At 53.0% G+C, this 18003-nt stretch overlaps 9 protein-coding genes across 9 annotated transcripts; 5 read left to right on the forward strand and 4 right to left on the reverse strand.

Annotated features, from left to right (window-relative positions):
- Positions 1 to 455: 455 nt before the first annotated feature.
- BD324DRAFT_584767 (thioredoxin) lies at positions 456 to 973 on the reverse strand (the record flags this gene model as incomplete). The annotated part of the gene is made up of 4 exons (XM_022013705.1): positions 456 to 505; positions 541 to 598; positions 639 to 759; positions 801 to 973. 4 exons carry the CDS (start codon positions 971 to 973, stop codon positions 456 to 458), a joined length of 402 nt encoding a protein of 133 aa, XP_021867959.1.
- Positions 974 to 1001: 28 nt separating this feature from the next.
- BD324DRAFT_639038 (cytochrome oxidase complex assembly protein 1-domain-containing protein) lies at positions 1002 to 2154 on the forward strand. The gene is made up of 8 exons (XM_022017185.1): positions 1002 to 1427; positions 1462 to 1477; positions 1518 to 1583; positions 1623 to 1730; positions 1769 to 1797; positions 1834 to 1888; positions 1928 to 1987; positions 2023 to 2154. Exons 1-8 carry the CDS (start codon positions 1101 to 1103, stop codon positions 2124 to 2126), a joined length of 765 nt encoding a protein of 254 aa, XP_021867960.1. The 5' UTR covers positions 1002 to 1100; the 3' UTR covers positions 2127 to 2154.
- BD324DRAFT_562673 (hypothetical protein) lies at positions 2142 to 2958 on the reverse strand (the record flags this gene model as incomplete). The annotated part of the gene is made up of 3 exons (XM_022013020.1): positions 2142 to 2445; positions 2485 to 2806; positions 2844 to 2958. Coding segments are annotated over 3 exons (741 nt in total), but the record flags the coding sequence as incomplete, so codon positions are not given.
- Positions 2959 to 3278: 320 nt separating this feature from the next.
- On the forward strand, positions 3279 to 5048 carry BD324DRAFT_639049 (hypothetical protein). Its single transcript, XM_022017186.1, has 2 exons — positions 3279 to 3537; positions 3579 to 5048. Exons 1-2 carry the CDS (start codon positions 3423 to 3425, stop codon positions 4994 to 4996), a joined length of 1533 nt encoding a protein of 510 aa, XP_021867962.1. The 5' UTR covers positions 3279 to 3422; the 3' UTR covers positions 4997 to 5048.
- Positions 5049 to 8658, reverse strand: BD324DRAFT_639051 (glycine dehydrogenase mitochondrial precursor). Its single transcript, XM_022017187.1, has 7 exons — positions 8045 to 8658; positions 7962 to 8001; positions 6034 to 7926; positions 5566 to 5996; positions 5348 to 5530; positions 5225 to 5310; positions 5049 to 5187 (listed from the first exon to the last, which is right to left on the reverse strand). The coding sequence occupies exons 1-7, from the start codon at positions 8485 to 8487 to the stop codon at positions 5132 to 5134; spliced, it is 3132 nt and encodes a 1043-aa protein (XP_021867963.1). The 5' UTR covers positions 8488 to 8658; the 3' UTR covers positions 5049 to 5131.
- A 186-nt stretch (positions 8659 to 8844) lies between these two features.
- BD324DRAFT_584730 (delta24(24-1) sterol reductase) lies at positions 8845 to 10469 on the forward strand (the record flags this gene model as incomplete). Its single annotated transcript, XM_022013703.1, has 5 exons — positions 8845 to 8999; positions 9041 to 9102; positions 9141 to 9247; positions 9284 to 9927; positions 9965 to 10469. The coding sequence occupies 5 exons, from the start codon at positions 8845 to 8847 to the stop codon at positions 10467 to 10469; spliced, it is 1473 nt and encodes a 490-aa protein (XP_021867964.1).
- A 333-nt stretch (positions 10470 to 10802) lies between these two features.
- BD324DRAFT_209742 (hypothetical protein) lies at positions 10803 to 12640 on the forward strand. Its single transcript, XM_022012184.1, has 7 exons — positions 10803 to 11091; positions 11131 to 11229; positions 11275 to 11366; positions 11410 to 11666; positions 11718 to 11824; positions 11864 to 12045; positions 12084 to 12640. The coding sequence occupies exons 1-7, from the start codon at positions 10999 to 11001 to the stop codon at positions 12583 to 12585; spliced, it is 1332 nt and encodes a 443-aa protein (XP_021867965.1). The 5' UTR covers positions 10803 to 10998; the 3' UTR covers positions 12586 to 12640.
- Positions 12641 to 12821: 181 nt separating this feature from the next.
- BD324DRAFT_643827 (organic solute transporter Ostalpha-domain-containing protein) lies at positions 12822 to 15492 on the forward strand (the record flags this gene model as incomplete). The annotated part of the gene is made up of 10 exons (XM_022017570.1): positions 12822 to 12948; positions 13018 to 13108; positions 13151 to 13238; positions 13276 to 13456; positions 13498 to 13642; positions 13681 to 13739; positions 13781 to 13873; positions 13909 to 13997; positions 14031 to 14789; positions 14839 to 15492. 10 exons carry the CDS (start codon positions 12822 to 12824, stop codon positions 15490 to 15492), a joined length of 2286 nt encoding a protein of 761 aa, XP_021867966.1.
- A 39-nt stretch (positions 15493 to 15531) lies between these two features.
- Positions 15532 to 17945, reverse strand: BD324DRAFT_647207 (ATP-dependent rRNA helicase SPB4; the record flags this gene model as incomplete). Its single annotated transcript, XM_022017637.1, has 9 exons — positions 17829 to 17945; positions 17696 to 17792; positions 17537 to 17655; positions 16992 to 17498; positions 16807 to 16951; positions 16459 to 16771; positions 16262 to 16419; positions 15990 to 16217; positions 15532 to 15951 (listed from the first exon to the last, which is right to left on the reverse strand). The coding sequence occupies exons 1-9, from the start codon at positions 17903 to 17905 to the stop codon at positions 15532 to 15534; spliced, it is 2064 nt and encodes a 687-aa protein (XP_021867967.1). The 5' UTR covers positions 17906 to 17945.
- Positions 17946 to 18003: the final 58 nt, after the last annotated feature.

Here is an 18003-nt window from a genome sequence, read left to right on the forward strand (position 1 = left end):
GACACGGCCGCCTGTTGCGGTGCGTGTGGAGGACCAGCGAGGCCCCCTGGTACAGAAGCGACACCAGAGATTGTACCCGTGGATCGAAGACCATTCTGTACCTCCTGCTTTGGAGACAAGTTGGGGTACGACAAGACATATCTCGCTCGCGGATGTGGCAAGCGTCAACCCAGGAGAGGTGAAGTATGGAACACCTGCGGATTAGTTGGACCCAAAGGTCATGGAAGTATCTTTAACCGCATGCGAGAGAGTGAATGGTGGCCTGGATGCCTGGGAGGGAGAGGCTTCAAAGATGGTTGGACCAAGTATCAAGAGACGATGGGGGAAAGGATGCGACAAGCGGCAATGTACAGGCCAAAAGTAGAGAAGCGTAGAAATAGGGACTCGGCGAGCGACTCCGGATACGAGAGTGACAATCCAGGGGCAAAGAGCTAGAATACATCGCTGTGTACATGTCATAGTGATTCCAAGAAGGCCTTGACTTTGGCCTCGGGCAACATCCCGACTGGGTCGTCAGCGTATTTGTGTGATGACACTCACTAAACTTGTCCACCGGTTTACCATTCTTAAACCCAACGACGAAAGGAACTGCAGAGACCTCGAATTCAGTCAGTCGCCCGCCCGTACAGTGGCCCCACCTTGTACTCTGCTGCCAAGGCATTGTTCTCATCCACATCTACCGTCATGAGATCATACGGTGTATCAGGCGTTGTCAGACGCTGCAACATCGGCCCGAGAATCTTGCATGGGCCACACCAGCTAAAAGACGAGTCAGTGCGTTGTACGAAAAGCTCGCCCACCTCGCAGTAAAGTCTACCAATAATGGCTTGCTTGAATTCGCATCCAGAGCTCGCTTCTCGAAAACCTCTCGATTGGCATTTAGAAAGTGATCCCTGGCTACTGGGGAGGAGTGAACGCTCCGAGCGAAGCGGACTGTGTTCGTAGCTATCCTGAAAGACTTTGACAGAGGCATGGTCAGATGAAGTAGAATCGATCGGTTTTTCGGCTCGACATTTCGTCAGATCATTCACTATTGATCTATCTACCGGCAATCACTCCATCGATCCCTGCAATTGCCTGGTTCCTCCCTCCCACTCACCATGCTATCACGGTCATTCGTCCAATCTCAGCGTCTGCTATCCCGCGGACTGATCACACCTGCCCCATGTCGATCCTTCGCGGCACACCCTCGGAAACCACTGGAATCGACAACCTTTTCAGATAAATCGTCACCTCGAGAAGTGTACGAAAGACCAGAAACGAGTCGTGGGATGCCACCTGAGGGAGCGCCTTCATTCTCGAAAAGAGCTATCGAAGGGGATGATTCCAAGGAGATGACGCTGGAAGAAGCTTTCAGTGGTCCTTCGAGACCGAGATTGGTGTACGCTGTCCCTTCGCGAAAGACCAAAGAGCTGCCGAGGCTTGGGGTGCGTGACTATACAGGTAATCGCTGACGATCAGACCAAAGTGCCTCTATGTAAGGCCTAGACCTGATCTTCTCCTGCTCATCCCCACAGACATACTCCTCGGCACACTTGGACTGTCAGCCTGGGGCATATTCTTGTTATACGCTACCAATGCGGGTGAGGTTTTTCTCCACTCGATCACTCACATAACCTCAGAACGTCTCGCATCATCCGCCATGCGTAGTGTCCAATTCCATCTCCGCCACTCCCCAGATGTCAGCGCTTTGTTGGGCAAGCGCGTGAGGCTGGAAGAGCCGCCATGGTGTGAGCGAGGCGTGTTGGGACCTCTTGCTAATCAGCAGTCATCGGTGACCCTTGGATTTCTGGCACCGTGAGTGGCCTTGCATGATTCTTCACCAACATGTAGGTCAATACCATGCAAGGTCGGATCGATCTCAGCTTCAGGGTACGAGGCGACGACGGTGAGACAAGCTGTGACGCTCGCTCGAGCTAATCCACAGCATCGGGAACCATCTACTTTACGTCAATCCGACCTCACCAAGGCGACCCATGGCGAATCCGTAAGTCAGTGCGCATCTTATCTCTGACCCAGCAGTACGATATAAACTGATCACGGACTCTGGAACGACCGTTCGACTAGAAGACAAGATCGAACGGATCACTGACAACTCTGCTGTGGAAAAGCAGCTCTCATTATGAACCCATGCACTATGCATCCTTGACTCTACTCCACGCCCCAATGTTGCCATCCAAGACGTCTCGATCGGCTAACTGATCGAGTCGAGCCATTTCCCTCCTGACGAATCGGACGACCCGTTCCAGTTGGTCGAGCATGTATATTTCCGTGACAGAGTATGCGTCGACCTCGTCTGGAGCAACAAATTCAGGTGAAGGAGGTCCGAGACCACGAGAAGCAAACAAGTTTCGCCATAACCAACTGGCGAGTTCCGCATCTGCTGATTCCCTGTCCCTGGCCTCTTCACTCATCTGCAACGCAAGGACATAATCCAATCCGATACTGGCCCCTTTGTATTGTTCTCCAAATTCCTTCAGATACTTTTGTATCACGCGTTCTCGCTCATTCCGACCTAGCGCACGACGCATCTGTGATTCTGCCAGCTCGAAAAAGTTGTTGATGATTTCGGCAGTGTATCGACCTGATGTAGGTTTGGAGAACAATGAGGTGGATGATGTTACGGCTGGAGACATGGCTGGCGGGGGTCGGGGTGTGGACGGAGGTGATGGGTCCGGTAATTCAGGTATCGGATGAGATTTTGAAGGGGCAGCAACGGGGAGGGCTCTGAGTCGAGTAATGAGGATCAGGAGGTACATCATGTGGAGTTGGAAAAAGGTTTGATATGTCGGCGGCAATTGACATTCTGGAATGAGCAAAAGCCTTTCGCTGCGTCGACTCACCTCCATACCAATAATCCGCATCGTTCTCTATAGCCTCCACGATCCCACCCAGCATGCGTTGTGTTTCCCGAATGGCCGTCACAGCTTCCGTGTTGTAACCCATTATCTTGACTATCCTAGTGAGCCATTTCTTTTGAGTCTCAGAGTACTGCTTCGGCGGCGGAGACGCTCCGCCCGCTTCGATCGGGTTCGATGGGGTCAATGTGTTGGCTGGCGGCGGAGCGAATGGATCTCTCGGGACTGGGAAGATCGGCGTTCCGACGAGGTATGGTGAGTTCTTTTCGTCCGATAACTGAGGTCGTTCAGGTTCTTTCGCACGAGCATAATGTCTGATGTGCGTCCTGGATATTGGTCTGGAAGACGACGCTACGAGTGACCGCGCTGCTCTTCTCGATATCGATGCCATGGTGTTCTGTCGATCGACCCAAAAAAAAGGTTGCAACCGGGTTAGAAAAATCAATCTCGGTGGACGACGGGATCTCGGCGTTACATGGCTTGATCGGAAGATGTGGCATCATCCCCCCGCGACGCGTCTATCTTTTTTGTGGAAGCGTGCAGGCAATAATATCATCATCCATCATGTCGGATCTAGCTTCCGTCAAGGCAGCTGTGAAAGCTTGGGAGAGGTCGTTCAAGGCGACTCACAAGCGAGACCCAACCAAGGAGGACATCAAGAATGATCCAGGAAGGATAGGTAGGTCCAAACAGTCAGTTCATGTAAGCCAACAGTTCCAGGAGAGCAATATGCTCTGTACAGGAAGCTGTCCAAGCTGTCATCGGAGTCTCAACGTTCGTCCTCATCTGGATCTCAACGTCCCGACTCATTCAGAATCGTCCCCTCGAACGGATATCCCACGACACCGACGCCTCCGACTCGGCATCGATCAGTATCCCGGTCCAGCTCGAGACCGACCGCATCATCGGTCGAGGCAAACAGATGTCTACCCTCATCGCAGGCGGGACCGTCGACCCCTTCGAGACTGATCACGCCTAAGAAATCTCGTCCATATTCTGGTCCGATCCATGATCCCAACCCAATCAATCCATTTGCAGTGACGCCCGTCAAAACACCTGCCTCCCACCTCGGATCGGCTGGCATGTTCTCCACGGATAGGACAGCTTCCAGCAGCTCACCGTTCATCCACGCTTCATCGCCTCGGAAACTCAGACAGGTCCTCGAGGCGAATTCGTTGCGCAAAGTGAGAGAGAGAGAAGGGCTGGAGGAGATCACGCCGAGGACAAGGGCACGGAAGAGGTTACGCGGAGAGGCCGTGGCTGACACCCCTGTCAAAGATCGTCCCGTTCGGCGAAAACGTGGAGAGCGCAGACCCACGACTGAGGCCTCTAGTGACGCGGTATCAAAGGGCAAAGGGAAGCTGCCTTTGGAGGATGAATTCGGACCGTCGCCTATGCGTCCCGAGGTCGACAAGACGTTTACCGCGTTGTTCGATGAGCCAGACGAAGGCAGCGAGGTGGTCGGCCTAGAGGACATCAGAAGCAGATCAAGTGTCATGATGGGACTGTTTGGCCGAGCGACGGTCGAAATCAAAAAGAAACCGCAGATCGGGGAGGAATCGCCAGCCCCTAGTTTACCCCTTCCTGTAACGGAGGCAGCGGAAACGGTGGTCATAGATGCCGAAGAACTCGCACATACTCCTCAACGACCTTGCAAAGTCATTTCCTTCTCCGACGATGAGCAAGATGAGTGGGACCCTGAAGGCGGTCATGTAACGCATCAAGTCGTCATCACAGGTACTCGACGTCAGGTCTGTAAACCGAGAGACAGTCTCAGCGATGGAACCGACGGGGACGATGACGGTCTAGACACGCCAGAGCTCTATGACAATATAACCGAAGAAACGTCCCATACTTCTATCCATCCTTCATCACCTCCTCCACTGTTGTCCCTTTTGTCTATCCAGTCACCTCGGGCAAAAACGACCATCACGGAGATGCGATACAAGGCCATCTTTGATCCATCCCAAGCTGCTCGTCTACGGGCCATGAAACGGGGTCAAGAGGTCTATATCAGTGGGCAAGGTGTGGATAGGGACGGTGACATGGAGGAAGAGAATGAAGTTGAAGGCGATGATGATTGGGAGGAGGAGCCAGAAGGATGGAAAGAGGCTGGCATAGCGGATGAGGACTGGTAGCGTGACGTGATAATAATTGCATAAGGTAATGGGTATATACAATGCAGGGTTGAACTGCGGTTCACAAGCGTTTATTGCAGGTATGAGACTTGATGAAGGCCGATGAGGACCCGGTTTTACAGATAAACAAATAGCCTAAGCGTACTCCTCCACGGTACCACACTCGCAGACGAGGTTGAGATCTCCGGCAGCTGAAAATTCAGCTCAAATCCCTTGACACGCACTCACCATCATCGACACGTCCGACTGTGGGCCAGAACTTGGACCTCTTCAAGCTCGGAACCGGCCAGACAGCCTTCTCCTTGGAGTACGGCCTGACGTCAGCGCACCGTGGAAAGCTCTCCCACTCACTTGTCCCAAGTCTCCGTCATGATCTTTGACAATGGATGCGGTGCATTCTTGAATACATTGTTCTCCTTTGGCTGAGCCCCCGAGGCAATCTCATCGGCTTCCTTTCGAATAGAGATGAGCGCGTCGATGAACCTGTCGAGTTCGTGTTTCGGTTCAGACTCGGTAGGCTCAATCAACCAGCATCTAGCACATCAGCAAGATCGGTGCAAGCCACTCACGTAGAGATGGGCCATTGAGCCGTTGGAGGATGGAATGAGTAATCTTGCAGTCTCTTTGAAAAGTCTGCAACTTTGAGACCGGCAGATTTCTCAAATTCCGCCAGATCGATCAAACACTCGTGGGCCACACGCCCGTTTGCATTCTTGAATCGAATGTTGTAGTAAGGTCGAAGACGCTCGGCAATGTAGTTGGCATTGAGGAGGGCGATCTTGGATACCTCGGTGAGTCCTTTACCACCGAGCATCTTGATATAAGCCCAAGAGATGGTGTTGATGCTGGCTGACCCGTAGGGTGCAGCAGACACTGCAGAGATGGGCGAAGTCCCTCCGGTAGGGATGATCGGATGGGTCGGGAGGAAAGGAGCGAGATGGGCTTTGCAAGAGATGGGTCCGACTCCTGGTCCACCACCACCATGAGGGATAGAGAACGTCTACAGGTCAACAAGTCTCCCTACCCTCGAAACTCACCTTGTGCAAGTTGGTGTGACTGACATCTCCACCGACGCGACCGAGACTAGTGAGACCGATCAAACTGTTACAATTGGCTCCGTCAACGTAGACTTGTCCGCCGTTTTTATGCACGATATCGCAGGCTTCCTCGATGCCCTCCTCAAAGACGCCAAAGGTCGAAGGATAGGTGACCATGAAAGACGCGAGTTGATCCTTGTGTTGCTCAGCTTTGGCCCTCAGATCATTCAGATCCAAGGATCCGTCCTGAAGAGCCTTGATCGGCACGACCTTGTATCCGACCATGGCGGCGGACGCAGGGTTGGTACCGTGAGCCGAGAGAGGGATCAAGCAGATGTCTCGGTGACCTTGGCCCTTTGATTCATGGTACGCCTGGATGACCTTGAGACCTGCATATTCACCTGACGCTCCCGAGTTGGGCTGGACCGATGTCGCATCGTACCCAGTGACCAGGGATAGATCAGACTCGAGCTCCTTTATCAGAGTCTCATATCCTCGTGCTTGGTCAACGGGAGCAAATGGATGAATACCACCAAACTCCTTCCAAGACAGTGGCACCATGGAGGAAGTCGAGTTGAGTTTCATCGTACACGAACCGAGGGGAATCATTCCATGGACCAAGGAATAATCCTTTTCCTGCAGGTGCATCATGTATCGCAACATGTCAGTCTCCGAGTGATGCTTGTTGAACACGGTCTGAGGGAGGAAATCGGTGGTCCTGGCCAAAGAGCCCTGAAGAGGTGCCGTGAGGTTGGAAGATGACAACTCGAGTTCTTGAGCGACAGCTTCGAGGGCGGGAGGCTCAATCGTCGATTTCCCGAGTGCCTTGTAAAAGACGTTGACGATGTCGGTCAAATCGAGAGGTCCCACACTCTCGTCCAGGGTAATCCCAATCGTCTTGTCATCGATCCGGCGAAAGTTGATGCCCGCCTGAACAGATGTGGCGTGGATGACCTGAGAGGAGATTCCAGCCGTGGTCACGTCGACGGTCAAGGTGTCAAAGTACGTCTTGTTGGTGATGGAGAAGCCGTTGGATTCGAGAACCTTGGCCAAGACGCGAGTGAGAGAGTGGACCTTGCCAGCAATTCGACGCAAGCCTTCAGGACCGTGGTAAACGGCGTACATCGCCGCCATGTTGGCCAAGAGAGCTTGAGCAGTACAGACGTTTGAAGTCGCCTTTTCCCGTCGAATATGTTGCTCTCTCGTTTGAAGTGCGAGTCGATACGCCGGAGCTCCGCTGGAATCCTTGCTCAAGCCAACCAATCTCCCGGGCATCTTTCGTTTCATATCATCCGTGCAGGCGAAGAAGGCGGCATGAGGTCCACCGTAGCCTACGGGAACTCCAAATCGTTGACTGTTTCCACACACTATATCGGCGCCCCACTCGCCCGGCGGTTTCAACATGGTCAATGCCAAGAGATCAGAAGCCACAACTGTCTTTGCGCCTGCAGCCTTGACTTTCTCAGCGACCAATGACCAGTCCAGGATCTCTCCGTTGACATCGGGGTACTGCACGAGCGTGCCCATCAGTCTGTCGGATCCGAGTGCTTCGACTTCAGCCCCGAAATCAGCGTTACTCGAGGCGATTTTGAGCTCGATACCGAATCCACTGGCTCGCGTTTCAAGCACTGCCAACGTCTGAGGAGAGACAGTGGGAGAGACGAGGAAGACGTTTTTGCCCTTTGAAAATTTGGGCTTGGGTACAGAAGCCAAGCACATAGCCATGGCCTCAGCGGCGGCGGTAGATTCGTCCAGTAATGAAGCGTTTGCGATGGGCAGTCCGGTCAAGGAGATGGCAATGGTTTGAAAGTTGATGAGCGATTCGAGTCGACCTTGAGACTGTTCGGGAGAGTATGGCGTGTAGGCAGTGTACCATGCGGGGTTTTCGAGGATCTGAGATTAGCCGGGGGGTTCGTGTTCATGCTCACGTTTCGTTGAATGACCGGCGGGACGATGGCGTTGTGGTAGCTGCGGCAGCATCAGCACATCAACTCGACATTTCTGGACCCACCCCATGCCGATGTAGCTCTTCATGCCTTTATTCATCGCGGCGACCTCTTCGGCTCTTCGCCTCAGTTCCAACTCGCTCCAAGCTCTCAAACCTTTACCGTCGTCTTCATTGGTGAGCTCGTCGACTCTGACATTCTTTGGGATCGTTGCGTCGACGAATTCATCCAACGACTTGTACCCCAAGACACTGAGCATTTCCTGGACATCGTTTGATCTCGGGCCCACATGGCGTGGTAAGAAGGTATCGAGGGGCGTGAACACGGATTCAGTAGATGGCTGATAAGCTTTTGAAGGGACGACGGGATGAGGTTGTGTGGCGGTAGTGGAGCTGAGTGCAGTCAGAGTCGGAGTTGGACTTGACCGAGCCAGAGAGATGGAGAATGGTCTGTGAAGGGGGAGAGCGCCATGACCCAGGGCTCTGGATACTCGAATGAGGCGACTCATTGCGATGCGACGGAATGTGGTCCAGCCGATTGGGAGAACCTCAGAAAGAGCTTTCGACCGTCCTGTGGTGTGGTGATAGGAAAGAGAAGAAGGACCCCGCTCCCCATCCACTGCCTTGTCCTCGCTGTTCCACGGGACGCCGTCAGCCTTTCGGTTGCATGAAAAATAAAATTATTGGAATTTGTTGGACGGTTATTTTCCAACAACCGAGGGCGTCGCGATAACGGCGCGTTTCAGCGGAGATCGCCGCCATTTCGCTGCCACGTGTGAACTCAACCTGGCGAGGAACAAAAACTGTTTGTTGTCTCTACTGTATGCTCTCTCAGCTCAGCTCAGCTCAGCTCAGCTCACCTCAACATGTCCTCCACTTCCGACCTGCGTAAGCGGAAATCCAACCCCGTCCTACGATCAGACGACATTCGCAATGGAAACTCGACGGCTTTGCTCAAAGTCAATGCGGTTCCGACAGAGCACGGACAAGAGATGGACAAGAAGTTGGATGAGCACCAGACGTAGGTTCAGAGCGAGAGGCTGGTTACTGATCCATTCACAGATACGAATTCGGAGGGCCCGTTGGCGTCACGGCGATGATGGTCGGCTTTCCACTGCTCATGTGTGAGTGGGGTTTGTAGAATGATCGCTCACAAACCTAGACTACCTCTGGATATGCCTTTGGTACTACCAAGGGAGATTCGTCCATCCGACCTCGGTGGAGGACATTGGACCTTTCTTCCGCCGGATGTGGATGCATTGTCTCGATGTGGGTGAAGCTCCGCCCATGTTCTGACCCTCACAGGGCGCGTACCCCAACGCTTTCGCTTGGAAGACTTACCTCGGCTTGACATTCGGCGAACTCTTCTTCGCGGCCGTGTTGCCCGGAGTCACCCAAAACGGTCTACCGGTCCCATCCTTGAACTATGCCACCCTGCCATACCACTGCAACGCCCTTTTTTCATGGTACTCCACCCTCCTCGTTGCTTTCGGTCTACACAAGACTGGGATCTTCCGGCTCCCATGGATCATTGAAAACTTTGGTCATCTGATGACCGTCGCCATCATCACCTCATTCGCTTGCTCCCTCGCCATGGATCTCTTGGCTAGAGGTTTCCACTGGGGAGGTAAACCATTGAGATTGAGCCACAACCTCGTCTACGACCATTTCATGGGCATCTCACTCAATCCGCGTCTCGGACCAGTCGACCTCAAGATGTTTGCTGAAGTCAGAGTCCCATGGGTCCTCTTGTTTCTCATCTCTGTATCTGGCGCTGTCAAACAGTATGAAGAACTCGGAAGAGTCACCTACAACATGGCACACATGGTCTTTGCAACGGGGCTGTACATCAACGCGTGCGCGAAAGCCGAGCACATGATCCCACAGACTTGGGACATGTTCCATGAAAAGTTTGGATGGATGTTGATCTTTTGGAATATGGCCGGAGTGTGAGTATTTGCCGGAACATGTCTGATCAACTCGCAGACCATTCACCTACTGCTACCCCACCATCTTCATGGTTCGTGCCTCGCCATCGACCTACGAATTCCCACTCTGGGGCAACATTGCCATGTTTGTCACCCTTTGCACTTGCTACTACATCTTTGACTCGTCCATGGCCCAGAAATCGACGTTCAAGATGCAACAGCAGGGCGACTACAAGCCTCGAAATGCTTTCCCCGTGGTCCCTTGGTCAGAGGTCAAGAACCCGACGTACATCCAGACAAAACACGGCAACAAGCTTCTCACTTGTGGGTGGTGGCAATTCGCTCGAAAGATCAATTACACTGCCGATTGGTTCCAAGCTCTGACGTGGGGTCTTACGGGAGGCTTCAACACGCCCATCACCTTGTTTTATCCAATCTTCTTCCTCGCAGTGTTGATCCATCGATGTGGGCGAGACTTTGAAAAGTGCGCGCTCAAGTATGGAGATGACTGGGTAGAGTATTGCAAAGTGGTTAAATACAAGTTTATACCCGGTATCTACTAGAATACTATGCATGGACAATCGACATGTCGGTTCCTCGACGCCTTGCACCGACTCAACCCCCTTTCATCACTGCGCCAGCCAAAGAAAAAGCGGCACGATCCAAAAGTGAGGTCAAGCGGGTCATTGCAAGACGCTTTGACGGTTTGGCTATCACGCGGAGAAAACCATTTCGAGTCTGGGGGACGGGAACGCGAGACCTCTCATCGAGAGTAAGAGAGGAATCGAACTTTTGTGTCCTGGCGAGCGAGAGCGAGAGTCAGTCGCTTCCCAATGCGATGCCATGGGTCACACTCACCACCTTGGTTATTGTTCAAAGAAGGAAGAAAGAGACGAGGTCTGAAAGTTTTGACCTCCTGTTTCATGACGTGGCATTTCTGCTTTGCCGGATGCGGGCGGCCGGCGGCGCGAGGTCGATAACCTAATGCCGTGTTGCCCTTCAGGATCGACTTCCGTCTCAGCGGCACCAGGCCCAGTGGCAGGATCGTATCGTTGCTAGCCAAGCATTGAACAGCACCGACCGCCTCCCGTCATGGCCACTGCAACGCCTCGTCCTCGGTATGACTCGACAAAATCGAACGCGTCGAGCATAGCATGGGGTGTCCCGAGGCCACCGTCCCCAAGTGTAAGCTGCTGTCGCAATGCCGGAAGCTCATCCGCTCAGTACTCGACTACAACGACTGGAAGTAGGGTCAATGCGACAGAATTTCACACATTGATCACTCGGAAAGACCTACGGCAGTCGATAGCATGTTTTGAGGATGTGAGCGCACCCCTCTCCGGAACTCTTTCCCTCTGACCCTTGCAGCTCATGTCCGCCGCTAAAGCCTATCGCAATGCTCTACTCGCCATGTCTTCGGCAACGGCATCATTTGCCACAGCCATGGAGGCTTGTTCAAGGTGCGTTACTTGATGACGCGTACATTGACGACATCGTCGTCAGAGTGAAAGGATGCAGGTCGGCCAATGCGGGAATGTTGAGCGGAGGAGGACTTCAACACCTCATTGCGAATCATGAACAGATCCTAGCGGACACTGTCTATCGCCAATTTGAAATTCCATTATTGGAAGCTCTGGATCATTACAAGCTCATCACCGCGGATAGATTGATAGGCTATGAGAAGAGTCTACACGAACAAAGTGCAAAGATTCGAAAGACCGAAGCGGAGAACCACAAGGTCGGACGGCGGAAGAAGAGAGGTGAGTCTGATTCAGCGCATTGTGTGTCTGTGTGTGTGCTTATGGTGTCAGATCTGCAGCAATTTCGGCAAGCTCTAGCGGAGCTTCAAAAACAGGTCGATGAATTGGATGCCATCAAAGCGGGATATCATGAGGAAGTCTTGGAGGGAGAGGATGAGGTGTGATCCTCATGGGGACGGCGTGCTGACTCGCTCCAGGTCTGGGACAAGATCTTGGGTAAAGTCGCATTCGTCGTCAGAAGTCAACTGGACTTCTACGAAAAGATTGCCGGCAAAACAAGCGATCCGATTCTGGAGCCACTCGTGATGTCGATACCTGATCCATTTGACTCGTACGGTCCACCCAAGGAAGAAGGACAAATCATCAGCGTCTTGTCTCCGTGAGTGGAACGAATGACTCCCTTGCTGATTTCTTCAGCCTTGGGCTCATGGACTCTACTCCCGCCACACCCAATCTTCGATCCAGTCGTTCCAGCCGTCTTGACTCGCCTTCTTCAGCCTCCCCAACCCCTGGTCGGTCGTCGCCTCGAAGAAGTAATCCCTTTCCAGCGGCCCAGCCGTCCCCGTCCCCGTCTCAGCCTCAAACATCGTCCATTTCAGCCATGGGCGTCCCGGGGAGCAGCTGGAGTGAGGACGAGACCACGGAAAACAGTCGAGCAAAGAGAGAACTGAGCGTCATCGATGAGAGAGAAGGTAATGATGGCAGTCTAACCTCTCCGATCACTTCACCTGTCAAGCCTATGAACCCAGATGAGAGTCCCGATTGGGCAGGGTCCAAATCTGCTACGGAAGAGTCTCGCGATACCGAAGATCAGCCGACCGTCAATGACGTTAGCGATGAAGGGACACCGGCGATACAGAGTAGAAAGCTGCGTGGAGTGCTTGGAGATCCTGCTGGTGGGCATAGCCAGGAGGCCTAGGGGACAATGTAGAAAACATTTTGTGCACATTCTTGAGACCAACGACGCGCATTCGAGTGGCAAAGACAAAAAACAGAGTCGCCACGCTAATAAACCGAACAAAGAAGCATCCAGTGACGTCTCGACCTCCTCTGACTTCGACAACCCCCTCTTATCAAGTCTCACTCCTACCTCCCTCTTCAGTATAAAGCCGATTTGAAGAGGGAGGGTATCTGTCCCTTTCGTGCTATTGCATCATGGAGTTGCCAAGTTTCCCCGCACCGTCCAATGATGTCTCCCTCATCGGGACTCTGTATTCGCCAGGTGCAGGAACTCGTCTACCAATATGGCTCTTGGCTCTTTGCGGGACGTTTACAGCCATCGGTGAGAATGCCATTCGCGACTGCTACCTATCTATTTCTTGGACGCGCTGACCCCTCGCCCACCTCATAGCCACCGGTGTCTCGATCATGAGCATCACGCTGCAATTGAAGAACTACCGAAAGCCTTCACTCCAGCGATACGTCGTCCGCATCATGGTCATGTGAGGTGCTCGCCTCCTTCCAGTCCACTGACAGCTCTCTAGGGTCCCATTATACGCTATCTCATCACTCATCGCCATCTTCTCACTTGAAGCTGCCTTCGTCATTGACGCCGTTCGAGACTTATACGAGGTATGTCGCCGCGCCTAATCCTGCTTATAACTTCCAGGCCTTTGTCATTTACACCTTTTTCCAACTCCTCATCACGTATCTCGGTGGCGAGCGATCCCTCCTCATCATCCTACATGGTCGTCCGCCAGCCCCACATCCGACACCGTTCAATTGGATCTATAAACCGATGGACGTCAGTGATCCGTGGACATTGTTGAATCTCAAGCGGGGTGTCTTGCGTGAGCGGCGTCTCTCGCCAGCAAAACTCATGCTCGTACAGAATATGTCCAGGTTAAACCCTTCTTAGTCATCGCAACCATCGTTCTCAAAGCTACTGGCTTGTACCAAGAAGGCAGGTTCTCCGCCGACTCGGGATACACCTATGTCAGCATTTTGTACAATGCTAGCATCTGTTTGAGTCTTTAGTGAGTGCCAAATGGCTTGGACAGAATCTTACCACCAGCTGTCTCGCCATGTTCTGGGTCTGCGTCAGTCGAGACCTGACGCCGTTCCGCCCGGTCCGTAAGTGGGAGGCTGCAGACCTAGACACTCACAGGACTCAGCCAAATTTCTCTGCGTCAAAGGCATCCTCTTCTTCTCCTTCTGGCAAGGCATCGCAGTCTCCCTGCTCGTAGCCGCGGGGCTCATCAAGAAAGGCAAGTCCTGGCATGATCCGGCCTGACCCTCACAGTCGGTGTCTATACCGATGCCGAGCACATGTCTCAAGCGCTAGTCGATTCTCTAATCTGTTTCGAAATGCCAATCTTTGCCATTGCACATGTGAGTCGAGTAGTGACCGGACTGACGGTGAAGCAATATGCCTTCCGAGCAAGCGACTATATCGACCCATCTCTCAAACATCAGGCCAGACTTCCCTTTACCTACGCCTTGCGCGATGCGTTTGGACTCAAAGACGTTTGGGAAGATTCCAAAGACACATTTCGAGGTCAAGGAATCTCATACCAAGCGTATGAGCCAGCCGAAGGTGCACTTCACTATGGTCTCGGAAGGCAAAAGCGGATTCGAGCTGGTCTTCGATACTCCAAAGGTGGGAAAGCAAAATATTGGCTCCCTACCCCAGGTTCTAGCCTGACTCGAGGCGAACGCGGTCCTATCGCATCGCTGAAGCGCAAATTGGACAAACGTCGAGCCGCGAGAGAAGGGTATGCACCATTGTTGCCTGAGCAGGCTGCTCGTGTAGTTCACGATGACCCGGAGGAGTCGAACGACGGTTTCCATCGACCAGAATGGAGTGGACTCTCCACTGGCCTGTTCACTCAGAGCGATTCGGATGGATCAGACGCGGCCAGTCTGGACTTTGATTCCGTGACTGACGATGAGGACAACTCGTACGAACGAGCGAGAAGAATAGGATATGCCGGTTTCCCCAACATCGATGTCAGTCAGGAAGAGGCCAAACGAAAGCGATGGGAGGAAGAGGAGGCTATTTTGGCTGGACGACGAAACGATCGAACGCCTGGACCGAGTCGACAGGGGAGCTCGTCAAAGGTGCCCACGACGGAGAATGGCAAGGGCAAGGGAAAACAGGCGGTCTACGGAGCCTGTGAGTGGGTCGTAGAATCTTGTCGCTGACCTTATAGGGGCGGATCGGATCTCACAGTATGATACGCCAGGCAATTCGCGCCAAGTGTCAAGTTCGTCCATTAGAGGGCGTAATCCTACCGGTGAAGGCGATTGGCTGGTCCCAGCACAACAAGTGGACCAAAAGACGAGCAAAAAGAGCCGTCTGGACAAGCTCAAACCTCCCATGCGTAGGAGTCAATCCAACAAGTCGAAGAACTCGGCGTTCGCGGTTGGAGAAGACAGTGATGACGAGCCGCCCGATACAAAGTCACAAATCAAGCGGCTGCCATCCGATGCCAGAGATCTAGTCGTCGAGGACCCAGAAGCAGTCGAAGAGGCTAGAGCGAGAGAGCGACGTCGCGGTGAACCTCAGACGAAAGCTCCCGCACATATCTATGTTCATCGTCATTCTCCCGAGTTACAGCGTGTGCCCAGTCCCCGAAAATCTTTGGACAAACCGAATGGCAAGAGCGATCCCAAGGAGAGTGACCCAGTGGACATTGAAGAGGTCTATTCTCCTCCTCTGCCTGATGAACAACCCGTCTCGGAGAGTGTGGGCGAGAACAAGCCCATCGCAGATGAGATGGAGAGGATAGAGCAGATGAAACGGGCCATAATGCCCACTCCTCCTGCTAGTAGACAGACGACCATGAGGACCAACTTCTACGACGAAGATAACCCGTGGGCATAGCGTGTCTGTTGGGAGAGGATAGAATGCATTGTCTGGAATCTAATCCAAGTCGTCAAACATCCCGCCGCCACCCTCGTCATTGACTCTAGCCTTCCTCGCCTGCTTCTCCGCTTTCAACTCCTTCTTCAGACTCTGATATTCTACAGCATCTTCCTCCCCACCGCCCTCGTTCTTCTTGCTCGCCCGCTTGAACGCTTCGACGGGTCCAATGTCTTCACCTCCCTCAGCCAAATGCCTCTCCCACTCTTCGGCTTTCACTTTGTCCCTCTTTTCCATCCGAATCTCCTTCTTTGCCCTCTTTTCCTTTTGCTCGGACCACGGTGCTCTCATCTCCGCTTGAGCTTTCCGTTTTTTCTCCTCCCGTTCTTCGTTCCGCTCCTTAAGGGTTTGGGCTTTTTCCAATAGTGCCATCTGCCGAGCTGCTTCGCGTTGCTTTGAAGTGTACGCAAATGCGTCCCACTGAGGCGGGTGAGTTTGAGCCACAAGGAGCAGCTCACATTCACATCGGCATCTTCCCACGACGTCTCTTCTTGCACTGCACCATCTGCTTCTACCTTCTTTGACTTGATTCTCTGCTTCCAATCCCTCACTTCAGGCATAGCAGGAAGCCTCAGTAGCCCAAACGCAGTCGCCATACCTCCAAGATCGAGTTCAGGCAGTCGAAAGACGAACGAGGCTTCGTGTTTTGTATATGCACGCAGCGACGATACGTATGCCTTGGCAGCCTGTTTGGGTGTGAGCTGGACTCCAGGGCCGAGGTGTTATTCACCTTGTCCGCCATCTCTCTATCGGTGAGCACAATCTTGCGAATCTCATCTCGAAGCGCAATGGCGCCTTCGTCCAGTTTCGGCGGATCCTCGGTTTCAGCGAGCTCAGAGTCCAAGTAAGGATGTCGATTGAGAGGAATCTTTCGTACTCGCAGGAATTCTGATCCCACATTAGATCGTCGCGGTCTTGATAGCTCACCGATATAGTCTTCTTCTCTTCCTTGTCCAAGAAGAATGACGGCCTTTCCCTTTCGTCCTGCACGAGCCGTTCTCCCCGCTCGATGACTGAAAGTTTTGGGATCTGTTGGTGCGTCGAATTGAAGCACCACGTCCACATCTTCAAAGTCTACACCGCGTGCAGCGACGTCTGTACACAGCAGGACTGAAGGGGCGAGACTGGAGGATGCGTGTGTGATGTAGCCTTCCATCGCTTTCTCCCGTATACGTGGAATGAGATCTCCGTGTAATGAAGCGAATGTGAAGGCCTTCAGGGCTCGCAGTCGGGAGAGAATCTGCTTATCAGCCTGTCTATGAAACCTAGGCTCACCCTGTAGAAGTAATCCACGGCGGCTCCGGTCGAGAAGTAGATGATGAATTTGGCAGCCTGATTGTGGTGGGATTCAGACAGCAGCAGCCTGATCAACTGCAACGTCTTCTCCGCCTGCCGGCAGACCAGGTACTTGTTCTGAAGTCTGCGAAGTATAAGGCGGGCGCAGGTAGTCCCTCACTCACGTTGTTGGCAGACGTCTTTCGATTGCTTCTTGACCACTCGTCTTTTCTCTCATATTGACGACGATCTTGACAGGGTTTCTGAGTCCAATACCGACCATTTCCTCGACTGCATCCGTCATGGTCGCTGAAAAAAGGTGTGTCCTCCTCTGCTTTGGCAAGTGACTCATGATCTTTTCGAAATCTTTCCTGTGGTCTGGAGAGGACAGCAACCGATCCGCTTCGTCGAGTATGAGTGTGTCGAGATCCGAAACGCGAGCCACCGATGATCCACGAGGGGATAAGAGGAAGGAGGAGAGTCGACCAGGAGTCCCGATGAGAATGTTCGAAGATTGGCTGAGGAACGTCTCGTAGAGATTCGTGGAGCCTGACGTGACCAGTATTGGCAGGGAGAGATCGTGTGGTGACGGTGAGCTGGAAGATGAAGCTTCGGGAGAGGGCGATGATTGTCGACGATGGAAAGCAGATATGAAATGGTGAAAGACTTCAAATATCTGTTGAGCAAGTTCCCTGAAGACTTGAGCGCAGTATCTATCATTGCGACTCACCTGGTCGGCGCGATGACGATCGCTGCGACTTGACCTTTTTTGTACGGCTCTTCACGTCGGAATATCCTTTCCAGAACGGGGATCACGAATGCAAGCGTCTTGCCTGACCCAGTCACAGCCTAAAACGCTCAGCATACTTGCGCAGGGCTTCTGACTCACCTCTACCACACAGTCCTGGTTCTTCATCGCCCTGGGTATGACTCCAGACTGGACTGGTGTTGTCCTCTCAAATCCCAACTCTTCCACAACGTCCAGTCTGCCTCATCAGCCCTGAGCTCTGTAATGGACTTACATCCAGGGAGAGAGTTCTGGCCTGATATTGGCCCATCTTGGACCCAACGATGGGGCCGAAGGACCTCTCCGAGCCATCTGGAGTGAATTCACAGGCGCTACCGCGTGCTGCTTGTCGAGCCAAGGCAGCTCATAATATGAGCGACGATACGCACAAAATATTTACAGACATCACG

The sequence above is a fragment of the Kockovaella imperatae genome (assembly GCF_002102565.1).
Source record: "Kockovaella imperatae strain NRRL Y-17943 chromosome Unknown BD324scaffold_18, whole genome shotgun sequence".
Lineage (NCBI taxonomy): Eukaryota > Fungi > Basidiomycota > Tremellomycetes > Tremellales > Cuniculitremaceae > Kockovaella > Kockovaella imperatae.